Raw genomic sequence first — 10,502 nt, forward strand, 5'->3', positions numbered from 1 at the left:
TCAGCAATTTTCCAACCTCATTACTGATCCCCTGACGAAAATCGGCAGAAGTCAACCCAGTTGGAGGAATAGTCGATTTCTGCATACTTTTCAACGTCCGTGGAGAATAATAGTTAAAGATGGAGAGATAGGATTAAATATAAAATAGCCATGAGTAGTCATCGCCTCCTCTGGTATCTGAATACTTGGAAGGCAAGAGGTTTCAAGACGTAGTTGGTGGGTGCCCGAGTTCAACATGTAGGAAGGTTTACCAAGCGTGTGAGGAACGATTGACAAGGACCGAAGAGCGTTGAAAATTAAGCCTTGGCTAAAAGACAAGGATTAGAGGAGAACAAAAGGACAGGCGTTGCAAACCATCCGTGCTTTTATCTTGCAATAGTTGCACGGCGAAGGAAGCATATAGAAGGAAGAAGGGTAGAAGATAGGGTCAAGGAGGCTGCGCCATGACCAAGGTCGAGAAGAGCTCTGTACATCCTGCTCTTTTCCATGGGATTATGAATAGGGAAGAGAAGAAGGGAGATGATAAAGAGAGAGCGGAAGGAAAAGAGGGGGAAAGAAAAGATCAGAAGCCGATGGATGAGGACCCGGTAGATCAAGAAAGACGCTGGAGAGAAAATGAGGTTGATCTTGACTTTGGTTGATATGCAACTTTTAGCAGTCATTTACATTCTTCTATCGTGTTTTCAGCTAGTTATTCTGAAAGAGGAATTGGCTCGAACGGAGGAAGAGAACAGGACCCTAAAGGAGAGCGTGAAGAGGGCAATGAAGGAATACAACAACCTGAAGACTATGTTCATCAGCTTACAGCATCAAGATCATTCGCCAATGACCCAGGTGCTGTTACGTTGTTTTATGGAATCGTCAAGATCTAAAAAGTTAGGTACATTGGCATATTGATAGAAAGAGGTGCGTGCGCGCGCAAGGAGAGAGAGATAGAGAGTAGAAAAGAGAGATAGGAGAAGGGAGAGAGAGAGAGAGAGAGAGAGAGAGAGAGAGAGAGAGAGAGAGAGAGAGAGAGAGAGAGAGAGAGAGAGAGAGAGAGAGAGAGAGAGAGAGAGAGAGAGAGAGAGAGAGAGAGAGAGAGAGAGAGAGAGAGAGAGAGAGAGAGAGAGAGAGAGAGAGAGAGAGAGAGAGAGAGAGAGAGAGAGAGAGAGAGAGAGAGAGAGAGAGAGAGAGAGAGAGAGAGAGAGAGAGAGAGAGAGAGAGAGAGAGAGAGAGAGAGAGAGAGAGAGAGAGAGAGAGAGAGAGAGAGAGAGAGAGAGAGAGAGAGAGAGAGAGAGAGAGAGAGAGAGAGAGAGAGAGAGAGAGAGAGAGAGAGAGAGAGAGAGAGAGACAGAGAGAGAGAGAGACAGAGAGAGAGAGAGAGAGACAGAGAGAGAGACAGACAGAGAGAGAGAGAGAGAGACAGACAGACAGACAGAGAGACAGACATAGAGACAGAGACAGAGACAGAGAGAGAGAGACAGACAGACAGACGAGAGAAAACTTTGCGTTTCAATATCTTTTGTCCCAAATTAACCTTGATTATTTTGTATGTTATTAGGCGCCCGGAGTGTGTCTTTCTCTCGGCAGTTTGTTGTCCAACAAAGAAGATAATGAGAGTGGCAGCGAAGTAGTCCATGACCTAGGGCTATCTCTGGGAACCCATTATCAGGCGATCGCATCAGAAATACCTAACATAGAGAATCAAGAACAAGAGGGAAACCATGACAAAGAACGGGAAGCGGAAGAACAAGTCAACTTACCTCCATTACAAATAAGGCAGAGCTCCGGAGAGCTAGCTGGCGTGCCAAGTCGGAGTTTCAACGCTGAAGACAGGAAAACCAGGGTTTCCGTTAGAGTAAAATGCTCGAGCGCTAACGTAAGTTTTCACGCTGAGAGTGGATTAAACACGTAATATGTTTTGCTGATATGATTTTTGGTAACGCAAAACATCGGCAGATGAACGACGGATGCCAGTGGAGAAAGTACGGTCAGAAGATTGCCAAAGGAAACCCTTGTCCCAGATCTTATTACCGTTGCACTGTGACGCCGGGATGCCCAGTTCGCAAGCAGGTAAGATATAGCAAACTCATTTCCCATCCGCATTTATCATTCATGGATGAAACAACACAACCTTTTATATCTAAGCTTTGGGACGAAGGAAAAAATGGACATTTTGAAAGTCAACCGAATAATATTTATCCTATTCTGAAAATAAACGGACTTCATTCATGCTGTCCGACTATAAATTATAAGATTTGAAAGCTTCGGGAGAGACATTGAGATTATCGTGGCAAATAAATGAGTGCCAGAGTTTCTACATGGTTTCATAATTTTTACCAAGTCAGAGAGAAGATTCATCTTTTTAGGGCTGAACGGGCATCCATTATTAACAAAGATGATCTCTGTTTGACCTGTGTTCTTGAATTCGAACCTCTTTAAAATTAACAACGTATAGACTCCTCGGGATCCTGGAAACTCGAAAACACCCAATTTAAGATATTCAAGAGTTAAATTTTATTTCATTTCAAAATTTTAAATGGACTAAAAACTACAAAGAAACCCAACATATTGATACACTGCGCGACTGCTGAAGCTTTAAATGATGTCTCCGTTTTTTAAAGTGCATAAAATTTCCACTAAATTAACATTAAAAATCTGTCAGTTTTCTGTACAACTTCGAGATAAAACGTTGATTAACATTTTTTTAACTAGCTTCATTCCTGAAACATGAGTCTTCATGAGTTAAATTCATATCTCAGGTAAACTTTTAAATGTAACAAAAACTACTGAGAAACTCAACATAGTGACGTCAAAATTCTTATGATACACTGTGAAACTATTGAAGCTTTAAATGATGTCTCCATTCCAAAAAATTGTACAGACTTTCCGGAAAAATAACAAGAAAAATGGGTCGATTAATCGATTCATCGGTTAATACTTCTTTAACTAACTTCATCGGTTAATACTTCTTTAACTAACATCGGTTCAAACATGATTTTTCTTCCTCTTGGTTTGTCAGGTGCAAAGGTGCAGGGAGGACATGTCTATTCTGATAATAACATACGAGGGGACACACAACCATCCATTGCCAGTAGGAGCAGCAGCAATGGCCTCCACGGCCGCGTCCACCGCCGGTTTGGCAACCCTGAACGATGGGATTATGTTGGGATCTTCCGTCCAAGGCGCTGCATTGCACAGCAGTCTCGTTCCGGGGCCCTTCACTAGGCCTTTTCTTGTCAGCACCCTCTCCCCTTAAATTTTTAAAGATTACTTCTTGGGGGATAGTTTGTTATTTGAGTTATAATTGGATACTTATTTTATTATTTTACTTCTGTCACTAGACGGGGACGACTTCTGTAGGCATGAGTGGCTGTCTAGCTCAGGCGGGGAACAGTGCTGGCCGGTCTACTTCTTCAAATATATCATACCCAGTTGCGAGCTCTTGGAATGGGAGAAGTACGCCGTGGGCTTCCAGTGCAGTACAGTTAGCTTCAAGGACGATGGTGGAGCCGAGATTTATGCCGACCCCCAGCGGCGCGTTCTTCATGAACAGGGACGGTATAAGATTGGGATATCCCGTAATACCTGCCCCCAAACGTGGTGGCAAGGGTGACAGTGCTGCCAATGGAGAGTTAGAGCAACCTTGAAGCAGTAAATGATGTAAGTCTTTAAGGCGTTGGAAAGAGTCAACTTGCTCTCTCTCTCTCTCTCTCTCTCTCTCTCTCTCTCTCTCTCTCAGGGCACTAAGCAATTACATCCAGTTCAGCAGCTATAACCAGCTTTTGAATTTAGTGGGATATCACTTACGAAACTTTTAACATGCGATTTTTTTTTTACTTGGTTGATTAATACAGAGTCCCTTCATATTAATTGTACTTAATTCTAATATATTTTTATAACTGAAAGTGTTCCTGTTGCAGAGAGAGAGTTCCTTTTGGTGGTTTCTTGGAGAGAGATACCTACTTTCAGAACAGAGTTTGGACATATGAATAAAGAATGTTGGATGTTGAGCTTGTTTACTAGACCTCCGAAAGCATACTGCACATTAAGGCTAATGCGTTAAGGGGCATTATGTTTCTTCCCTTATAAAAGAAGAGCATATTAGGGCTCTTGTTTTCACTCTGCTTACCTGGGCTTCCAGGTCCCTAAGCCATAGAGGGAGCCACAAGATCATTGGAGCCATTTCATTGCCATCAGAGTAGATCCAAAGAGCTAGGTGGCATTATTCCTCTTATGGCACCTATAGTTATACTCCTAAATGCATCACATAAAAAAGGATGAGTATCAAAGACTAATAAAAAAAATGCCCATGAGCCACCTCAGCAAGTCTTCACTTTTTAGGTTACAAGAGAGACCTCTGACCCTTTCTTCAACGAAGACAGGAAATCACAGCTTTGCACAGATAAATACAATGACAACCGTAACCAGCAGTAGTATGTGTACTATCACACATAATTTAAGAAGGAAAATCCCTTAGAGTGGGCCCATTCTAACAAAACAAAAGGTAGCATCCTACATAGCATCCCTTTTCAAACAAATTTGCGCAAGATACCCCTTTCCTATGGTCATAGATTATAGGGGGAAGAGGGATTGACAAAAATGTTACTTTTCATTGGATGTAGGTAACAAGGTCCTACTCCTCGTTGCCTCGTAAAGGGAATATCACATACCAATGAAGATAATATTCTGTCATGAATTACTTGTACATATAGTCCCTCATTTGCTGACGGACGTAGGATGTTTAGTGTCCTAAACTGACAAAACCTAATTGGTTGTTCAAGTTAGTATTGATGCTTTCTAAAACCATCAATGAAAGTCTCTTCAATATTCCAGTGCCTTCACTAAGGACTTCATTGTGCAATCTTCCTTGAGCTATGTCCTCTTATACCAAGGATTTAGGATCCCGTCTTGACCTACTCAATCATATTTCTGAATTTTGTGTTGCACTAGAAGTAAGACTATATGTCATTCCTTGAATTGAAATTTGAAGTCATAGTCAAATCGCAATTGTCTCTCCTCAAGACGTTTATGGTGTCAGGTCTAAGGACCGCTCACACAACCATGATATGAACCAACTTGACTTATAGTGTGGTATAATTTCACGTAGGGATTCATATGAATCAACTCACTGAATCTTTCAGCTTAAGACCACTCACTATCTATCCTTAGTGTTTCCACCTTAATGGCTACATGATTACCCATCCTCATCGTTGTTGGGCTCTAAAGGCCTCGATATGGATGAATAAATTAAAATATTCCGCAGCGTAAGACTTCAATGGAAATTGAATGGCATCGATAGAACCATGAAACAAAGTACCTTTGCACGGATCAGATCCATGATTTCTTGGAATCTAGAGTGAGACGAGTCCAGCTGCTCAAGTGTGCAGCCTCTAGACATATCCATGCGATCTTCGACAAGTCGAATCTACTCCTCGTTGACGAGCCCCTTTCTTTCTCCCTCATTGTCGTTATGTCGTCCCAATCGCATCGAGGATGGAGAGAGGGTGTGGGGAGAAGGGAGAAGAAGGGAAAAGGCCCCTGAACAATTCTGTCTTGGGTGAATTTTGTTCAGGGCCTTCCCCTATTTTTACTAAGTGAGTATTTTTCATAAAATCCCCAAAACTTAAGTATATCTTCTGACGTCCAAAAGATCATTTGCTTGTGACCTCTCGGCCCATGTATTAGTCTAGTTGACAAGTTCAATGGCCCAATAACCTTTATTGGCCTTCCAAATTAATTAACTATATCATCTTATAGATTAATTAATGTCAGATCGATTTAACCCAATTGATAGGTCAAGTCTCCCACACGCGGGGTGCCAACCTACACCTCGTGTTCTCGAAGATACGAAGGAGTGTGTATCCACTGACTTCATGGAACCTGTTTGTCATTAGTTACGGTGCATGCATAATCCCTCATCCACTTGATGCTCCTTAGACAACTTAGGGTATGCTCAACTTTCAAACCCTAATCAGTCATCCGAGTTAGTATTGATGCATTTAGAAATCATCGGAGGACTCTTCACTGATATTTTACTACCTTGGCCAAAAACTTCATCGCATCATCTTCCTTGAGCTATCACCTCTTATATTGAGGGTGGGAAATCCCATCTTAACCTCTCAATCATCTTTGTGAACTTCTTGATGTACCCGAACTATGACCGTTTAGAATCCCATGATTAGAGACTTGTTGGCCATTGTCAAAGTACAACCGTCCATCCACAAGATGTCTTTGGTGTCTCACGTCTAAGGACCACTTACACAATCATGATGTGAATCAACCTGATCAAAATTTTGGTATAATACCATTCAGGGATTCGTATGGATCAGTTCAGTGAACTCTTTCCACTAAAGAGCACCCACTATGTATCCTTAGAGTTTCCACACTAATGGCTACGGAACCGACCATACTCATCATATGAGTGACGCTAGATAGTGTTATTCTATCTGGATACTTTGATGTCCTTCTCGCGTATTCTTCGAATAGAAAGTTTTAGAACACATGCTTAAAGACTAGTGATCTCCTTATTACAATCTCATCATAATTCACTAAGTCCAATCATGTATTCATGAACTCCATTATAAGCATCACACATGCACTATAATGAATATGTTCTCTATCAATAAACATCAAACGAGATGTAGAATGTGCGATTGGCTTGCCGATCATTAGATTTAGACCATATGTTATTTTATATATATATTTTGATGTCGTTCCCTAGTATCTCTTGAATAGAATAATATGGAACACATGGTTCAGGACTTAATGATCTCCATAATATGATCTCATCGCAATTCACTAAGTCGCATTATGTATTCATGGAATTAATTACAATGTTTTATATCCAAGCTAAACATTGTTTGAATCAACTAATTACGAAACTATCATGTGTAGTCAAAATATACATGTCCTTTTAGAAGATATTTTTTTATGTCTTAGGTATTAGTAATAATATGACCATGACATGAATAACCCAGTTGATATTTAGGTTTAATAAAACTTAATTATTCAACAGATACATTTATCTAACTTGTTTGATTAAGAAAAGCCACCATTTGTCTTTACTCTAATGGCCACATGATCAGCAATACTTGTCACAAAAGTAAGATCAAATAATGATATTCTTTCCTGCCAACTTGTTGTCCACCTTTAGTATCCATATAATATCCATCAAAACTATTGTCTTTTCATAATGACTATCTGCACTAGTTACTGCCAAAATACACATTTGGGTGTGATTCAATCAAATTGAATGAGGATATGTGGTGTAGAGTAAAAAAGGCTAAAAGCCCATAAGTAATTCCCAAAAAATTAAAAATTAAAAAACATGAAAAAATATTTATTCCTATTGAAGTATAATATCCATATGACTTAAATTTCTAAAAATTATACAAAAATGTTGTCTTACCTAGAAGTTTATTTGTGAATATGATGTTGAAAAAAATCATAATTTATATTTTTTATTGGCAAAACACAAGGTGTTGGATATGACCAACGCAAGGGCCGTGCTCATAGACTGATACTATTATATTTTACAGGTAAACATTTAATATTTGTAAGAGATTGTAGGCATGGAGAGAGCGTACATATTCCAATTACAAAGAAGCGAACGTGTCCTGACATACACTCTATAGATGCCACTAGGAGCACAACCCTACGCAATGCATCTCAACAAAATAATGTGAGCCCAGTTCTACAACATTATGAAGATTTTTCTCCTCACAACAGAGCAAGACATTGCATATTTCTTGAGCCTCAGCTGCGGTGTTAGTCTAAATGCCATAGAAAAAAGAAAAACAAAAAATGATGCTCCTTGTGTGATCTCGAAGAATGCCGCATCCGCCCATATGATCTGGACTCTCTTTGGCCACACTATCCACAAACATAACCCACTAGCAAATGTTTCAATTGAAAATTTTTTATTTGAGTGGTGATGCAGTTCAAACAGGTCAGGATGCCTCACGTGTACTACCTCACACCTAGATAGCAGACATGCGGTAGCTGAGACTAGGCATTGGGTGTGTTGTAGTCATGGCTTGACACGTCCCATGATACCTTGCACCATCATGATTATACTTACTAAGCAAGAGGAGTTTCACCGTTTCCATATCTCCCATGATAAGTAAGATATGGGGATGTGTGGATAACAGATAAGCTTAGATTGTGTAGATGAGGCATACATCATGTCAAAATAAATTGGTGTAAGATTATTATGGCTACAGAGAATGGACGCCTATGACAAATAATTGGTGCCAATAGTTTGTAGCAATGTCACTATTGAGAAATGGGTATTCCATAGTTTCAACTTGGAAGAGAGACGGTAACGGTGGCATTGTGAGATGATGTAATGACCAATAAGTGCCACTTAACCATCAACAAAGAGTCCATAGTGCATGAGTTGTCAAATGAAGAATGAGATATGAGTGATAATCGTTGAGTCCCATTCGTGTAGTCCCCAAGTTTGCGTAGGAGAACTCCTTCAAAATTTGTCCCGAGAGGAATGGCAAGAGTAAATCTCAAGTGTGAGTGTCCATATATGTTGAAGAAGAAAGAATAGAGAATCTTGGAAGAAGCAAGAGGTATCCTATATTATTGAGAGAACAAGTTCACCCCTTATTTATAGAAGGCAGTATTCACATATGCTTAGAGGAAGTTGAAGAGTCTAAGTATAAATCCTCATGCATTCTCTAAGAAAAGTCTTTTAGAATATCGCCTTAGTTGTGGCAGCTGAATCATCACATATCGCTGAATTGTCACATTCTTGAGTCTCTTTGGATCTCCAACAATAGGTGATGGCACAACTTCAATATATTTGACAGGTGTAGTCTTCAAATGTTCTACAATGTAGGATGGTTGGGCTAGGACCCTTGCTTAGTGACAATGTCCTCCTATAAAAAGTGTAACGGGAGATCATGGTGCTTCAATTTAAGTCTCATCCTGTCCATAAGAAACTATACTAGCATTAAATGGAGGTGATGATGTAGAAAGCTATGGTAGCTTGCGTAGGGGGCAGCTCCAAGCGAAGAGTTGTACCAAGCACAAATTGTATCGTGTCCAACTTATTAGCAGATCACTATGGACATATCTTACCAATGACACTGCCAAGTATGCCACCATTTGGGACCTTTTATATCGACTAGATGATCAACACATTTGCCGTTCATTGTTGATATACAAAGTCCCAACAGGGTCCTCGTGGTATGCATTCGCCACACTAGGTTCTTCTAAAGTATATCTTGGAAGCTTTGGGGATGCATGATCCCTAGATCCCCTTTTTTTTTGTCGGTTGATATGCTTTCTCTCAAGGGACATAGTGGTGGCGATGGGCCCCCGTGGAATGACCTGACCACATGAAACGTGCACGAAGGTGATCCACGTGCTAGTGAATTGTGAGGGCTATTTAGTGCATCATTAGGTTATGCAGCAGGATGCTCATGAGGATGTGACATATCAGTTGGATGTCTCACCCAGGAGATAGAAAATGAAGTTTCCATAATTGGGTATCTTTCTCAACTTATCCAACATAGCATCAAATTAAGGATGTCCTGTGGTGTCACAAAAGATGAGATATCTGAGGTAGTCAAAAGTTAGACACCCTCATGAGTACCATGTTCATGTTGGAATGTTTTCTATAATACAAGCCTTAACAAGGTTGATGAATGCATCCATGAAGCCAAAGCATTGCAATACTGTGGTGAGGAGAGTTCAGTTGACTCTATCAACGGCCTTCTCTGTATTGAGTAGGATAATGTTTGATCCAAGCATATGGTAGTCTAGTGATTGTGCTAGCTCATGTACTAGAATAAAGTTTCATGGATCTATCAACCCTTAATAAAACCACATTACTCAAGAGATATAAGTTATACAGGATAGTCCCAGATTGGGTTCTAATAATTTAAGGTAAAACTTTGTAGCATACATTAAAAATTCTAATAGATTGAAAGTCTTGAGATGAAACTAGGCTATCCACTTTCTGGATATGTGTAAGAAAAATGGATTTTGAGTTTCGTGGGAATACTTAGCGCCTATGATTTCCCAAGGGGTTGTACAAAACTTCAATGAGAAGCCACTAGGCCCGAACCTATGTTTCTATTGAGAGAGAATTGATTTTTGCTTGTGTAGGAATGAACGTGAGGAGGGTGTTTTCTCTTGGTCAGTCACCACATTTGGTATAGACGAGAGTATGTCCTATGTTCTCACTATAGGTAGGAATGTAACAAGGGCATGGAAATATGTAACACCAGCCTCTACCAAACAATTAGGTTCCTAATTACATGTCTCTAGAAGGGACGTGAAATTAGTTTGAGATCTATCAAATTGAGATGTAAAATATGTGTATTTCTATCACCCTCCCGAAACAATTGGACTCATAATTTCTAAAGATAGTAAATGTCCTATTGTCATATGGCCTCATTAATCTTCTTGCTTATCCTAATCTTATGCTTTGAAGATGCGTACGTCCAAGTGGTTTGAACTTGGTGCTCAACCATACGAAGCTCAATCTTTAGGGCTTCTTC

General features: G+C 40.0%; 1 protein-coding gene across 2 annotated transcripts; it reads left to right on the forward strand.

The window, feature by feature from the left end:
* The first annotated feature begins 346 nt into the window (after nucleotides 1-346).
* LOC144713894 (WRKY transcription factor 72B-like) lies at nucleotides 347-4,079 on the forward strand. 2 transcript variants are annotated; one of them, XM_078588630.1, is made up of 7 exons: nucleotides 347-620; nucleotides 688-834; nucleotides 1,544-1,861; nucleotides 1,942-2,055; nucleotides 3,005-3,220; nucleotides 3,327-3,645; nucleotides 3,906-4,079. In XM_078588630.1, the coding sequence occupies exons 1-6, from the start codon at nucleotides 444-446 to the stop codon at nucleotides 3,630-3,632; spliced, it is 1,278 nt and encodes a 425-aa protein (XP_078444756.1). In that variant the 5' UTR covers nucleotides 347-443; the 3' UTR covers nucleotides 3,633-3,645; nucleotides 3,906-4,079. The 2 variants fall into 2 exon arrangements, with proteins under 2 accessions (XP_078444756.1, XP_078444755.1); XM_078588629.1 differs by lacking the exon at nucleotides 3,906-4,079 and having other exon boundaries at nucleotides 348-620; nucleotides 3,327-3,796.
* Nucleotides 4,080-10,502: the final 6,423 nt, after the last annotated feature.

This window comes from Wolffia australiana, chromosome 16 (assembly GCF_029677425.1).
Source record: "Wolffia australiana isolate 7733 chromosome 16, ASM2967742v1".
In the NCBI taxonomy this organism is placed as follows: Eukaryota; Viridiplantae; Streptophyta; class Magnoliopsida; order Alismatales; family Araceae; genus Wolffia; species Wolffia australiana.